This window comes from Schistocerca nitens, chromosome 3, assembly GCF_023898315.1.
Source record: "Schistocerca nitens isolate TAMUIC-IGC-003100 chromosome 3, iqSchNite1.1, whole genome shotgun sequence".
In the NCBI taxonomy this organism is placed as follows: Eukaryota; Metazoa; Arthropoda; class Insecta; order Orthoptera; family Acrididae; genus Schistocerca; species Schistocerca nitens.
In genome coordinates, this window is record NC_064616.1 from 549,053,363 (window position 1) to 549,070,398 (window position 17,036).

General features: G+C 42.4%; 1 protein-coding gene across 1 annotated transcript in view; it reads right to left on the minus strand.

The window, feature by feature from the left end:
* The window catches only part of LOC126249329 (uncharacterized), a 462,872-nt gene that overhangs the window by 106,481 nt on the left and 339,355 nt on the right, over window positions 1-17,036 (minus strand). Inside the window, exon 6 of the mRNA XM_049950984.1 lies at window positions 11,873-11,986. Coding sequence (XP_049806941.1) covers window positions 11,873-11,986 — 114 coding nt within the window. The remainder of the gene's footprint in view (window positions 1-11,872; window positions 11,987-17,036) is intronic.

The window sequence follows — 17,036 nt, forward strand, 5'->3', positions numbered from 1 at the left end:
CGCTGATCGTAAACATTTTGTTCCCGGTACACAGGAAGATTACTTTTAAAAACGGTTTCGTTCACCAAAAACACTGCAGCCCACTTTTGCACTCTAGTTTACTACATTTTCTGTTCGCCCATTTATTTTTATCAGCTGTCCTAAATACAAAATCTACTAAACCGGGTTCTTGACATCATTATTAATTTGAACTATTTTCTTCTGTACACAGGATGTCAGAGGTATAACTGGCATTATTTGTATTGCTGACTAAGGACAGAGTACTGAAGAAAAATACCTCAATATTTACTTAATTCGCAGACTAATAATTTTAGTAATTAGGAGTAGTGTGTTTTCAGGTTGGTTAGTACTCCATTTGGCAAAAACAAACCATTGATGTCTATTTTCACATGGGCAGCAGGTCAGGTGCTGAAGTGTGGACACGTGGTTTCAAAACATTTGATCTATACTCACAGACGTAGTCCACTTAGTTGCAGAGTTACGACTGTGCAGAAAACATCAGGCAGTAAATTATGTGACGTGTTTGAGGGAATGCTGTTAGACCCAGAGGAAAACAACTTACACGCTAAAGTAGGTTCATACTAAGGTACCAGTGACCACATTATCTGCAATTACACCCATAACACCCTGTATGTAGATTATATTCTACTATTGGTTTTCATGTCTTCTTACAAACTTCCTACATTTAGTTCCTCTATTAGTCTTGATATTTGTTAGAACTAGCGACACATAGTGCAATGCTGCTACGTTTGCAGCCACATCTTTAACAGCTGTGGCTGGTTTCAGCAGTTACAAGATCTTCGGGTAGCCTGCCCTCCAGAGAAAAAACCGTCACTGCTATACCTTGAAGTATTGTGGTAATAAAAACCTAAACTACAATCGCTATTAAACAGTAGTGTATCGGTAAAAAATAACCACAACAATCACATTATGTTAGTTTCCAGTATTTCATATTAATTGTGGTGATCTCATGGGCAGAGTGCTACACTCGGGCATTGTAGGCCCCTGTATTCATCCCTGGTAGGAGCGGGGGGCTTTTCTTCATTGCAGTTTCCCCCCCCCCCCCTCCCCCCCCAGGACGCCATAGATCGACTAGATCTTGCTATCATATTGAGTATTGGGGGTAAAAGGCGGCTGGCCTATCGGGTTCACCACCTTCTCCTTCCTTCTTCCACGGTTAATGAATGCCAACACTCTTGCCGTAGTCAGGCCAACAGCTCGTTCTTGGGCTGACTGCCTCAGACTTTACTTTCTTACCCGTAACTCATGATCCAATTGAAAATGCCGTCTTCTCCAATGTTCCACAAGCTGAAACTGTAGCTTCTGGTAAGCTTCTGCTGAGGTGAAATTTTCAGCATCCACATATAGCGCCCTAACAGCAGTTAATGCAAAAATATTTTACATTCACTCACAGAAAACTTGACACCTTACTATCATTAGAAATTAATATTTGCTTGAAACTTTGCATAAGTTAATACAGTGTGTTTAGCCCTGCATTTGTTTGGGTTAAAATTGGAAAAAAAGGCACGATAAGAAAACACCAATCGGATTCTCGAGATAGGCGTGACCTCTGTAACGGCCTGTGGCCAAAATGTTTTGGCAGCGTCTCTTGAGTAAAAATGAAGTATTTTTGTTTTAATTGCCACAAGTGCACTATAAATGAACTCACTATATTTCACCTCACCCGACCCCTTTTTCGTCTTCGAATACTTTCTGAATCAATCTCCACAAAAAAGCATCTCATCACACAGCTTCTGGTATAATACAGATATCGCGTTGTCACTCTAAAGTTGGCAACGGGAATCGATGCCACAGACATGAGCAAGGACTCGCCGCATTCCGCAACGACGTATGTGAGGTGCTCTTAAAGACCACGCAACTACTCCTCTCAGCATGAAGGGCCCTCACACTGAGGTCAACATAGTGTCGAGCTAGTAAGAGCTCTGCTCCAGTTCGAGACCTCAGCTACAGCATTCAGCATCATAGTATAGTAACAACGAGTCCTAAAGTTTCAGATGAACTTGTAGTGCTAATGTTGAACGTTGTACCTCATGAGAACAGTTTGTTATTTAGTGCGTCAAGTGATGGTTTGCTAGTCAATGACAGTTGCAAATTATCCAGTATTCCTGTAGCAAAGAAGTGTGTCAAAGTTAAGTAAATCTTTTATTCATTTATGAGCCCCCTTCCAGAGCAATCAAAGAACACGAAGTTGTGGCTGTTCGAAAACAGGTTCGTCTGGTCACAAGACGGGGGTCACTGCTCAACCAGCGCAACCACGAAATCTAATCTTTAAAATTCCATTCACAGACCTGTTGATGAGAAAAATCTTTTGTCCGTTGATTATCTCATCACCGACTGCAAAGTTGCCTCGCTACAAAAGCCTCCCACTTCTTCAGACAGTGTCTGAACCATGCCTGTCCTCTTGCTTTCTATACTTGCAATCAATCCCTTACAACTTGAATTGTACGGTGTGAAGTCAGTACCCCGTCCACAAGATGACAGCTTATCACACTCATCAGACCAATCAATAACGCCATACATCCTAATAATTACTTCCGCCCACCTCCGGCTGTCGAAAATATATGTATACTAATTATTGTTTTACAAAATACACTTCTTTTCTCGCGACCACACACTCTCCAAAAATGCTCCCTTGTATTCAGTTTTATGTCCCATCCACAAACTCTAACCACCTATTCAAACAAATAAGTACTCGACGTCCTCTCCCACATAGACACCTATCTACATCTACACGCATACTGCGCAAGCCAGGTACGGTGCGTGGCGGAGGATACCATGTACCACTACTAGTCATTTCCCCTGTTCCACTCGCAAACAGAGCGAGGGAAAAAGTACTGTCTATATGCCTTCGTACAAGCCTTAATTTCTCGTATCTTATCTTCGTGATCCTCACGCGCAATGTATGCTGGTGGCAGTAGAATCATTCGGCAGTAAACATCAAGTACCTGTTCTCGAAGTATTCTCAATTGTGTTTCCCGAAAAGTAAGTCGCCTTCCCTCCAGGGATTCCCGTATCAGCGCCCGAAGCATCTCCGAATCACTTAAGTGTTGTTCAAACCTACCGGTAACAAATCTAGCAGCCCGCCTCCGAATTGCCTCGAATTCCTCCTTCAGTCCGACCTGGTACGGATTCCGGACATTCGAGCAGTATTCAAGAACAGGTCGCACCAGCGTCGTATATGCGGTCTCCTTTACAGGCGAACCACATTACCTTAATATTCTCCCAATAAACCGTAGTCAACCACTCGCCTACCCTACCATAGGACTCAGATGCTCATTCCATTTCATATCGATTTACAACATTATGCCCAGATATTCAAATGATGTGAGTGCGTCAAGCAGTACGCTACTAATACTGTATCCGAACATTACAGGTCCGTTTTTCCTACTCATCAGCATTAACTTACACTTTCGCACATTTATAGCTGGCTGCCATTCACCACACCAACTCCAAATTTTGACTAAGTCAACGTTTATTTTCCTACAGTCACTCAACTTCGACGCCTTACCATACACCACAGTGTCATCAGTAAACAACCACAGATTGCTGCCCACCCTGTTCGTCAAATCAATCATGTATATAGAGAACAACAGAATCCTGTCACACTTCCCTGGGGCACTGCTGACGACACCCTCGTCTCTGATGAGCACTCGCCGTGGAGAGCAACATACTGGGTTCTGTCACTTAAGAAGCCTTCGAGCCTCTCACATATCCATGAACTTATTCCACACTCTCGTAACTTCGTTAACAGCCTGCACTGGGGCACCGTGTCAAATGCTTTCCGAAAATTTAGACATACGGGATATGCCTGTTGCCCTTCATCCATAGTTCGCAGTGTATAATGTGAGAAAAGGACAAAATGAATTTCGCACGAGCTATGCCTTGTAAAAAAATGTTGATTCGTGGACATAAGCTTCTCGGTCTCAAAAAATACTGTTACATTCGATCTGAGAATATGTTCCAGGATTCTGTAGCAAACCGAAGTTAGAGATATTGATCTGTAATTTTGCAGGTCCTTTCTTTTACTCTTCTTATACACTCCTGGAAATGGAAAAAAGAACACATTGACACCGGTGTGTCAGACCCACCATACTTGCTCCGGACACTGCGAGAGGGCTGTACAAGCAATGATCACACGCACGGCACAGCGGACACACCAGGAACCGCGGTGTTGGCCGTCGAATGGCGCTAGCTGCACAGCATTTGTGCACCGCCGCCGTCAGTGTCAGCCAGTTTGCCGTGGCATACGGAGCTCCATCGCAGTCTTTAACACTGGTAGCATGCCGCGACAGCGTGGACGTGAACCGTATGTGCAGTTGACGGACTTTGAGCGAGGGCGTATAGTGGGCATGCGGGAGGCCGGGTGGACGTACCGCCGAATTGCTCCACACGTGGGGCGTGAGGTCTCCACAGTACATCGATGTTGTCGCCAGTGGTCGGCGGAAGGTGCACGTGCCCGTCGACCTGGGACCGGACCGCAGCGACGCACGGATGCACGCCAAGACCGTAGGATCCTACGCAGTGCCGTAGGGGACCGCACCGCCACTTCCCAGCAAATTAGGGACACTGTTGCTCCTGGGGTATCGGCGAGGACCATTCGCAACCGTCTCCATGAAGCTGGGCTACGGTCCCGCACACCGTTAGGCCGTCTTCCGCTCACGCCCCAACATCGTGCAGCCCGCCTCCAGTGGTGTCGCGACAGGCGTGAATGGAGGGACGAATGGAGACGTGTCGTCTTCAGCGATGAGAGTCGCTTCTGCCTTGGTGCCAATGATGGTCGTATGCGTGTTTGGCGCCGTGCAGGTGAGCGCCACAATCAGGACTGCATACGACCGAGGCACACAGGGCCAACACCCGGCATCATGGTGTGGGGAGCGATCTCCTACACTGGCCGTACACCACTGGTGATCGTCGAGGGGACACTGAATAGTGCACGGTACATCCAAACCGTCATCGAACCCATCGTTCTACCATTCCTAGACCGGCAAGGGAACTTGCTGTTCCAACAGGACAATGCACGTCCGCATGTATCCCGTGCCACCCAACGTGCTCTAGAAGGTGTAAGTCAACTACCCTGGCCAGCAAGATCTCCGGATCTGTCCCCCATTGAGCATGTTTGGGACTGGATGAAACGTCGTCTCACGCGGTCTGCACGTCCAGCACGAACGCTGGTCCAACTGAGGCGCCAGGTGGAAATGGCATGGCAAGCCGTTCCACAGGACTACATCCAGCATCTCTACGATCGCCTCCATGGGAGAATAGCAGCCTGCATTGCTGCGAAAGGTGGATATACACTGTACTAGTGCCGACATTGTGCATGCTCTGTAGCCTGTGTCTATGTGCCTGTGGTTCTGTCAGTGTGATCATGTGGTGTATCTGACCCCAGGAATGTGTCAATAAAGTTTCCCCTTCCTGGGACAATGAATTCACGGTGTTCTTATTTCAATTTCCAGGAGTGTATATAGGAGTCACTGACACTTTTTTCCAGTCGCTTGGGGCTATGTCCTGGACGAGACATTGGTAATAAATGCATGGTGGCTAAGGGGCAAACGCCGTAGACTACTCTTTGTAAAACAGAACTGGGATCTCATCCGGGCTAGTGAGTTATGTGTTTTCAAATCTTCCAGTTGTTCGTCTACGCAAGTGATGCTTATTACTATGTCGTCAATACGGGAGTCTGTCCGATGGTCAAATGACGGTAAGTTTGTAAGATTATCCTGCGTGAACGATTTCTTGAACGCGAAATTAAAAACTTGGGCTTTCATTTTACTGTCACCAGCTGCTACATGAGACTGGTTACCAAGGGACTGATTGGAAGCCTTAGCCCCGCTTAACGATTTTACATAAGACCAGAAGTTTCTCCAGTTCTCTACCAGATCCTTTGTTAAGATATGACGGTGGTAGTTATTGTATGCTCTGCGCATTGATCTTTTCACAGACACACGAATCTCTACTAACCTTTGGTTGCCATTTGCGGGTCCTCTTTTGATCCGACAGTGCTACAACTTCTGCTTCCTCAGCATCTTCCGAATTTCGTTATTAAATTATGGTGGGTCTTTTCCATTCTTTATCCACTTACTGGCTACATAACTCTACAGACCACGATTTACAATATACTTACACTTTGCCCCTAATCTCTCTACGTTCATCTTACTGGAACTAAGTGACGTCAATTCACTCTCTAAGTGAGGTGCTAACAACTGCTTATCAGCTGTATGTAGCAGAAACATTCTCCTAGCCTTCTTGGCTGATTTATTAAATTTCGTAACTATATTTGTTATAGTGACATGATTGTTAATCCCCATTTCTATACTGACATTGTCTATAAGATCGGGACTATTTGTAGCTACAAGAGCTAAGAATTTTCGTTGCGTGTGGGCTGCCGAGCTACGTCCTCAAGACAGTTATCAGAAAACGTGCCAAAAGTATTTCGCACAACTGTCGGTGTGAACCCCCCGCGGTGACTACATAGACATCCTAGTCTATACTTAGTAGGTTAATGTCACCTCCAACTAACATTGCATGATCTGGGTATTTACTCGCTACTGATCATGAACTTTCTTTGAATGACTCTTAAAATATCACAGGGGAATCGGGTGTCCGCTAAGAACATTTATAAATTAACTTTGTTTCACCTACATTTATTATATGCGACCAGATAACTTCACTGTCGCTCTCCACTTCGACCTCAATAGAGACAATACTTTTCTCAACTGCAATGAACACTTTCTCTCCTATGGTCTCTAATCTGTCTTTCTGATATACAGCCTACGACTCACTAAATATGTAAGAGTTTTCGTCTTCTGATTTCAGCCAGCCCTCGGTCCCTTGGTTATTTTGAGCACGAGAGCTTTCCTGAGCGCAGTAAACTCGGGAACTTCGTTACGAATACTTTGAAAGTTTACTGATAAAATTTTGACTGTCGATGTGTCTTTACTTTGAACGCGATCTGACTTCCCCCGGCACTTACCGACTGGCGAGTATTCATCAGAGTGCCTCATACTACCGGCTGGCCTAAAAAATCGTCATGTGCACTCCGTAACTACTCTGCTACCTGAGTAGTTGCTTCCTTCGTGCAGTGCACCCCTGAACTATCAAGAGGAGTTCCACAAATCCAAACCCAATAACGCAGGGGTAACTCAGGTCTAGAAATTTGTAGCCAAGACAGTCACAGAGTCGACAAAGTCTTTAGTTAAGACCCTTCACTCGGCTCCAAACAAGAGGACAATGCTCAATTAAAGGAACAATGCTCCAAACTGGAAGCCCTGTCTGCACCCTGCGTGCGAGGCCAGCAGTCTTCGCCACCTCCACCAGCTGCCCGTATGAACTGAGGATGGCCTCAGAGCTCACGCAACAGGCGTCGTTGGTGCCGATGGGAGTTGAAACTTGCAGACAACTGCACCCTGCACGCTCGATACCCACAAGCAGGGCCGCGTCCACATCTCGGACGAGGCTCGCTGGCAGACATACCTCGTGCACATTGGCTTTCTTTCCAGCCATGAACACTACCTGTCGAAGGGGCTCCATAACATGGCTAACATTGGAGCTCCCGGTAACTAGTAAACCCCTTCCCTCCGTGTACCTGCTCGGACCATGTTGAAGCAGGGTACACTTTTTCCAATTGTTTACCAATTCTAAAAACCAATTCCTAAGCTTCAAGATGGCTGGAAAGCAATACAACATCGTGTTCTACAATGTCTGTTCCTTCCTTGCAATTCAACCCTCCACATGATCCACACTGTCCTCTAGAGCCTAAACAATTCTGATAACTTACAGCCATTGTTTAGTAACTGACGTACTACTGACCACCAGAAGAGCACTTCAGTTCGGCTACAGCAGCTGTTCAGTACTCTTAACGAGCACCCGATTCTAACCCTTCACTCTCGTGTCCTTAACCAGTTCCTGTGTGACTATATCTATGTGAGTAGGAAACCTCATCATTCCATTTCTTACGAATTCCTCATCTATAGACCTTAACCCCTTGATGTACATTGTACATTGTACATTATACCGCAGACCTAAACATTCATAGGAAAAACCCAGCAGAACACCAAGAGTATTGTCAGTTTATTATCAGTATCCACGGCGACCTACGAGCAGTACCCACTCAACAGCAAACCTGCCGTAAAAGCAGCGTCACCGCGATGTTATCTTAATCTCTCGTAACACCGATGGATGCGTTACTGTAGAAGTCCTAGAGCCAAATAGAAGTGGCCACCCCCTACCTGAGGCACTACTACCTCCACACAAAAGTTGTACTAGATAAAAATGGCACCAACTGGAATACCTACAGAAAATTCATTGATATCCAAATGGGAAGCCATCTTGATAATTGTCATGGCGCATCTTTTTACAGCAGACCCTGTGTGACCCAATATCCGCCTGAATCCCTATGAAATCCATCAGTCTACACTACCTCGCACTCCCACCATCAGCTCTCCTTCTCTTGCATGCCTCACGTAGTTTAGATTGCTTCTCTCAGCGGACTCTTGACTGGGATACGCTCCTGTATCACCATCATATGGAGTTCCTCACAAGTAACGCATTGAATATAAAGAAACATCTAGATTGGTACAAATATTCACCATCATAAGCACTACACTAATTATAAACCAACCTATAAAGTCCGGAAAGTACTGCAAATCATTCCTTCATCTCATTGAAAAACACCCTACTCCTCACTATCCATTCATTTACAACAATAAGTCTTTAATTGTGGCCGCCGAGAGCATTTTTAGTCATATGAAGTCACCTTTTCTGAGTCATCATTCAATTCTGGATTTACCACTAGCCTCATGAAGACTAGTCGAAGCTGTAGCGCTGTCATATGTGATGTTGAGTATACTAACGACCTCAGATCTATACCTTTTATCTCAAGGAGTCTTACTACAGATTTAATCTGAACTTAATCACAAGCATTTTCAAAATCTTTGCTTTCATATCAAGTAGTAATTCGTACTCATCTGTCTAGGTACATAATTTCGAAGCCAGCTTGTCCCTTTGGTTCACAAGAAGCCATTTCTTTATGCGGTTGGTTATAATTTTAGCGAATAGTATCTGTGCACTCCTTGATGAAGCAGAGTATCTACAATTTTGTTTAGAGAATTTTCCTTCTCGGCAGACATTTTGTAATTAATATTGCAAGTACTTTTTGGTTTACTTTCCCTTTCTCTTTAATTGTTTGTATTGAAATGCCATCATCTCCAAAAAATTTTCCTTACTTCCTGTCTGAGAGATTCGACTCGCCTCAGTACTAATTACTTTATGATTGTCATTATTTTCATTACTGTCTATCTGTATGTCAGATTTAAATAAATTTTCTAATTCTTGTACAATTTTCCCCGTGACGTTAGTTAATGTACATGTCTCCTGTCAGTAACTGATACATAATTCGAGTTTCTTAGCAGTTTTTGCCTTAATTTTTAACTTTTTAGCTTTAGCTACCTTTACTTAACTATTTTTAACAAAGTTTTTTCAGGCAGTCTTAGAATGCACACGTAGCTCTGTCGGCTCGTTAACAATGATCTGGTCCAGATTGTCTGTTACGATACTCATCACGTGTGATGCTACTAAAATAGTTCAACCGATTGCCGAGCGCAATATTCCTGCATCGCAAAACGGTGAGAAACGTATGATACGAAACTGATTTTTACGACACTATTTACCGACCTTTTGGGCTACATATAAACTAGGTCACAACATACACAATGACAAGCTCTTACCACGTGTTCAGAAAAAGTCTGAATGCAAACAGTTTTTAATCACACTGCTTTGTGAGAGCATTAATTAAATGACGTATGTGTTTAGTTGCTGGTAATTGATGTTGCAATGTCATTATACGCTCTACTATCATGTCAACAGTTGACACAGTAACAGATTAGTTTTTATTTGTAATGTACTGGATTCAAGCTTTCACGTTTTGAAAAGTAGATAAAGTATAATGTTCTCATGTTCTTTTGTCTTTTAATAAAGTTCTGCAATCACAGTTTTAGAATATTAAACACCTTAGATTATTTATGGAAGTATGAGCTTCCAACATTCATGAAGACTGCATCTTTACGCATACTTTTGTTAGATATCAGTTTACGACATATATAATTCGGAGAGTTGAAATTATTTCCGAATACAGTGCGTAACGAGTGTTTTTATCACTATGGCATCACAGTCTTGCTTGCGTTGACGATGGACTAACACGATAGTTCACCCAGTTTACAGTGTCCTTGTGTTTTGGCTTGTGAGCTAAGCGGACATTAAAGAAGACATCGTGACGTCCATGGATACCACTGGTAAACTACTCCGACTTCCACTATGATCAACGTACCACTTAGCCGCTTCTACTTAATCCGTTGGATGCCTTGTTACATTTTTTATCTTGCAGAATGAGAAGGTCGTCTACATCACTCACCAATTCATGAATGTCAAAATAATACAATAACACTAAAACTCCTGTTGAATTCGTGGCTGCCTCAGGAAAAAAAAATAGCCTGAAAAATATTAGAAATTCCTGTTTCGCACTTAACAAATAGATGTCTCTTAATTGCTGTGAATCATGCATGATGAGGATTTGTGCTATTGCAAATTTTTCATCCAATCTTTTACAACTGCCTGAGGTCTTATCGCTCTTGGACTTCAGAAGAAGAAGAAAAAAAGGCTCTGGTTACATGAGCGTGAACTGACGAGTAGAAAGCATTGCCGGCTTGCTTCTTACTGTTCCCTTTTGCAGTAAGATAGCTAATGATGTGATTCCGGAAGTTTTAAGGAAATAGGGTAATTACTACCAAAATTCTTACATTTTTGACTCTTTCGAATTCTGATGCTGTATTTCATAAAAACCGACTGTCATAAAATAAAGGCGTATTTTCAAATGTAGAGAAAACATAGATGAAGATATATCTTGAAAAATGAACTTCCAAATTAAATACAGAATTCACCGAGACTATGGGTGACACGACAATGCAAAGTTCTTTGGACGTGGTAAGTACCACGAAGTCTCGTTCTGGCTCTGCCTCGTTACATGTAAAAGAACACAGAACTTTACTTTTGGATCTACAATCCCGCAAGGGCTATCACGTGATGGTTAGCTGACTCTGTTCGCATTCGGGAGAAACGACGTTCAAATTCGCGTCTGTAATCCAGAGTTCAGTGGTCCATAATTTCTCTAAAATGATTAGGTTTATGGTTCCTTGAAAATTACTGAGTCGATTTATTTCTCCCTATCTGAGCCTATGCTCCCTTTCTAATTACTTCGTAGTAGACGTAACGTTAATCCATAACTTTTCTTCCGTCCAAAGGGTTACTAGAATATGTCCAACGTTACACGAACACGCGAGTAAAATTTTTCACAGCATCTTCAATATGAATAGTGGTTTCCCTGAAAGAGTTAAGCGTACTGCACGATGCTTCTTTCTAAAACTTACTGGGGCTGATTTTACCACCACGTATATCCAGCTGGGTTAAGGCTCCCTTGGAGTTCCGATTGGTGTCGACAGGATAATTACAACCAAGAATAGCTGAAATGTTACTCTAGTGGTTAGTGAAATGGAGTGGAAGTGAGTACACAATGGTTTCGTCATATCAGGGAATCGCACAGTCGGGGAAAGCGTATCCCTTAGTTTCAGAACTCGGTAGCTGCAACTCGAATTCCATGCAAAAATGATTGAAATCAATCTCTCTGCAAGATGGTATCTACACTCACCTATCAGTTTAGAGCATAATTATTATGTGAGACGTATATTTCATGTGAAACTGGATCAGATAAGTTACCGACATCCACTCTGCACTTCGGAAACCTCTTGAAAAACAGTAAATACAATCTATTATTAGAAACGTTGAAAATTAAGTTAATTTAAACCTGCTGAGTCCATTTGGAGAACTGCTTCGTGCGGTCGAGGAAGTTATTGAAGACTTCTGAAGCGTAGTCATAGCGTTCAGGTATCTGCATGTCAGTTAACATGTACACCAGCGCCTGCAAAAATTTTCACCAGTTACACATTCGTCATCTTTTCTCTTAATATTTAAGAATTGTGTTATGACTTAGTTTAGGCAGCAAAAAAAAAAAAAAAAAAAAAAAAAAAAAACTGTATAATAATGTGGTTAAATATTGACAAACAAAAAGGGTAGGCACATTATTTGGTAATAAAACTATGAGATTTGCAGTAAACCACGAAATGAAGAGGTACGGTTTTAATAAGAATTGTCACGTAAACGTCGCCACTTGAAGCAGAGTATCAGGACGGAGCGACGAAGCGTGAAGGCGGTATTGTTGTATTGTTGCTCTGACAGTCACCACGGCATCATTTTTCTTATCTACAGACTTTTCTTACTAATGTGTTATAGAGCATGTATGATGATTTTTCTGACGTGATGGAGAATTCCTGAGACCAGACAGGCTGGGAACAAACCATTCTTCTAAGACTTGCTGGACCCACTATGTGGACGAATAGCACCACTTCGGCATGAGATCGAATCAACAATATGGCTTTATACCTGTATAGTAGCATTGAGCCCAATGTCTTAGATGACTACCTTCGGTAACAATTCCTTGTATATGAAGTACCTCGCGAATACATCGCCATAATCCAGTGGATTCATACGCGCAAAGATAGTGAGGATGGCGTTTCAAATTCTGTTAGTCAAAGATAGGTTGGGCGCGTTCTTCATCTGTTGCAGTGTGCTGTCATTTCAGTAATAAGCAATAAGCGCAAGGAGAGACATGACTGAATTCTCCATAGAACTCGAAAGTGAAAGTGAAATGTGACAGAAAATTCGAAGAACTTTGGGTCTTACGTCAAATCAGTAAACAGGCCACTGAAACTGAAACGGAGGACGAACAAAGCGACAGCCAAAATGCTCCGTTTCGTTTTCCGCAGTTGTTTCACTGAGAAATATCGTAATGCTGTTCCTCCTTTTAATCGCCACACGAACATCAAGAAGAATAGAAAATCAACTGAAATCGCACAACATGGGATTCTATGCAGTGTATGTGAATGAGTTAGCTCCTCTTCTAGGATTCTAAGAGGAAGGAAGCGTTCCAAGTGATAGAAGAATGTGAGCTCATTAAAGAAACGACGTCTATCGTATGCGTAACTATAGACAACTGTTGTTGACATCAGTCTGTTGAATAATTTTGGATCACGCTTTATGTTCGCGTATTATGACCTTTCTGGAGACCGAAAATATCCTGTCTCGGAATCAACATCGATTCTGCAAATAACGACTGTGTGAAACCCAATTCATCCGATTCATCTACGCGATAAAGAAAACGACATATGTTGACAGACAGGCTGATATCGTGTTGACTTTGAGAAATAGTTCGATACAGCTCTCCATTGCTGCTTAATGAATAAAATTCGAGCTTACGGAATATTATATCAGTTTTGCAATTGCATTGAAGAGTTCTTAGTAAATAGAACACAGTATATTACCCTTAACGGAGGGAAATCTTCAGACTTAAAAGTAACTAGCCCTCACGTGAAGCGTGAAATATGTTAACTAAGATTCTTCATCTTTCTTAATCACCGTAGTTCACGGATTATTAGCAAATGAGATAGCTCAAACTGATGCCATTAAGTTATGTTTTTTCTGCTTCATATAGCATTGAAAAAGTTTCAGATCATATTCCCTGTCTTCAAACCTTGGTTACGGCTAATTTAGTGTAGGTTAACTGTAAACTTCATGATCTACTAGAGTTAACTCTCCAAAGCCAAACAGCCATTGCATGATGTACGAAACAGCCGTAAGGGAACTCTTTTACAGTAGGCTGACAAGGGAATGGTCCCATCCGAAATGTCGAAAACCACACTGAAATTTATTAAGCAGGAAGAATACAACGGAAGAAATGCAGTGTAAAAATTTTAGCTGCTAAGACGCACTGCAATATATTTTTAAAAACTGTTGAAGTTACTCGTTTTTGTCGTACGAAGAACCGCTTTAGACAGCGGTTTGTACACATTTCCTTGCCTAGCTTGAAATCAGCCGTGACAAGAGAGGGTAGCCTCAGGTGACTCAGGCGACTTTGAAGCAAACCATTCAAAAAAGTCACGTATCATTAATATTTTGAATAAGAGGAAGTTCATATCGACAGCTAACTTTTGCATATGTAATTATTACAACGGTAACTGGCAGAGGAAAATAAATCAAGGCAGTGTTTGATGTTGCATTACAGACGGCTTCCCATCAATCGCGACTTTGATTTAACAGTATGAAATATTTCTTACACATACATCATATTCTAACAAATCCTGTAGCAGAGTTATTATGATAACTTTTGAATAATACATATTTTAGTGACAATGAGTTTCTACTTTATGCCGGCCGCGGTGGCCGTGCGGTTCTAGGCGCTCCAGTCCGGAGCCGCGCTGCTGCTACGGTCGCAGGTTCGAATCCTGCCTCGGGCATGGGTGTGTGTGTGGTGTCCTTAGGTTAGTTAGGTTTAAGTAGTTCTAAGTTCTAGGGGACTAATGACCACAGCAGTTGAGTCCCATAGTGCTCAGAGCCATTTGAACCATTTTTTTTCTACTTTATTTTCGATAGTGGTCACAATTAATTGAAGTCTTATTTGAATGACGAAAAGAAACATTTTCCTTACATCAGGCACACCTAACAAAAGAAATATTAATGCTTTGCAGGCAGTTCACTAGTTTTATTTAGACAGAAATGTAGTGAAGTAAGGAATGTTCTGGGACGATGCTCTGCTTATTGTGCTGCATACCGGGATTAGTTGAACCAATTCGGGAAAAGTGTCGATGCAAACTTCTAGTGCACAAATGAATGAAATTTACAAAGACTGTCCTTCCGATAAACCTCAAATGGCACGGAGCTATCGTAAATTACGGTTTCCGATAAATTCCTTAAAAGTATTTTCCACAGTCGAGAAACATGGTGTCATAAAAAATATACAGAACGTCACTCGGACAGATATATCTTTTTACATCTACATCTACATCCAAACTCCGCAAGCCACCTGACGGTGTGAGGCGGAGGGTACCTTGAGTATCTCTATCGTTTCTCCCTTCTATTTCAGTCTCGTATTGTTCGTGGAAAGAGAGATTGTCGGTATGCCTCTGTGTGGGCTCTAGTGTCTCTGATTTTATCGTCATGGTCTCTTCGCGAGATATACGTAGGAGGGAGCAATATACAGCTTGACTCCTCGGTGAACATATGTTCTCGAAACTACAACAAAAGCCCGTACCGAGCTACTGATCGTTCCTCTTGCAGAGTCTTTCACTGGAGTTTATCTATCATCTTCGTAACGCTTTCGCGAATACTAAATGATCCTGTAACGAAGCGCGCTGCTCTCCGTTGGATCTTCTCTATCTCTTCTATCAACCCTATTTGGTACGGATCCCACAGCGGTGAGCAGTATTCAAGCAGTGGGCGAACAAGTGTACTGTAACCTACTTCCTTTGTTTTCGGACTGCATTTCCTTAGGATTCTTCTAGTGAATCTTAGTCTGGCATCTGCTTTACCGACGATTAATTTTATATGGTCATTCCATTTTAAGTAACTCCTAATGCTTACTCCCAGATGATTTATGGAATTAACTACTTCCATTTCCTGACCTGCTACATTGTAGCTAAATGATAAAGGATCTTTCTTTCTGTGTATTCGCAACGCATTACACTTGTCTACTTTGAGATTCAATTGCCATTCCCTGCACCATGTTTCAATTCGTTGCAGATCCTCCTGCATTTCAGTACAATTTTCCGTTGTTACAACCTCTCGATGTACTACAGCATCATCCGCAAAAAGCTTCAGTGAACTTCCGATGTTATCCACAAGGTCATTTATATATATTGTGAATAGCAAGGGTCCTACGACACTCGCCTGCGGCACACCTGAAATCACTCTTACTTCGGAAGACTTCTCTCCATTGAGAATGACATGCTGCGTTCTGTTCTCTAGGAACTCTTCAATACAATCACACAATTGGTCTGATAGTCCATATGATCTTACTGTGTTCATTAAACGATTGAGGGGAACTGTATCAAACGCCTTGTGGAAGTCGAGAAACACGGCATCTACCAAGGAACCCATGTCTATGACCCTCTGAGTCTCGTGGACGAATAGCGCGAGCTGGGTTTCACACGATCGTCTTTTTCGAAACCAATGCTGATTCCTACAGAGTAGATTTCTAGTCTCCAGGAAAGTCATTATACTCGAACATAATACGTGTTCCAAAATTCTACGACTGATGGACGTTGGAGACATAGGTCTATAGTTCTGCACATCTGTTCGACGTCCCTTCTTGACAACGGGGATGACCTGTGCCCTTTTCCAATCTTTTGGAACGCTACGCTCTTCTAGAGACCTACGATACACCGCTACAAGAACGGGGGCAAGTTTCTTCGCGTACTCTGTGTAAAATCGAACTGGTATCCCATCGATATCTACCAGTTTGTCATCTGTGCGACAGTCTAGAGAAGGAACTACAGTGCAATCTTCCTCTGTGAAACAGCTTTGGAAAAAGGCATTTAGTATTTCGGCCTTTAGTATGTCATCCTCCATTTCAGTACCATTTTGGTCACAGGGTGTCTGGACTTTTTGTTTTCATCCACCTACCGCTTTGACATGAGGCCAAAATTTCTTAGGATTTTCTGTCACGTCAGTACATAGAATTTTACTTTAGAATTCGTTGAACGCCTCTCGCATAGCGCTCCATCTCTTACGATCTTGCTTGGCACATACGCATCTAATGCATATTTTACGATCGTTTTGAACTTTGTCCACTGATCCTCAACACTATCTGTACTTGAGATAAAACTTTTGTGTTGAGCCGTCAAGTACTCTGAAATCTGCTTTTTGTCACTTTCGCTGAACAGAAAAATCTTCTTACCTTTTTTAATATTTCTATTTACGGCTGAAATCACCGATGCTGTAACCGTTTTATCATTGCTGTTTCTCTGTTCTGCATTAACTGTTTCAAATTATTCGGGTCTGTTTGTCACCAGAAGGTCTAATATGTTATCGCCACGAGTCGGTTCTCTGTTTAACTGCTCATGGTAGTTTTCAGATAA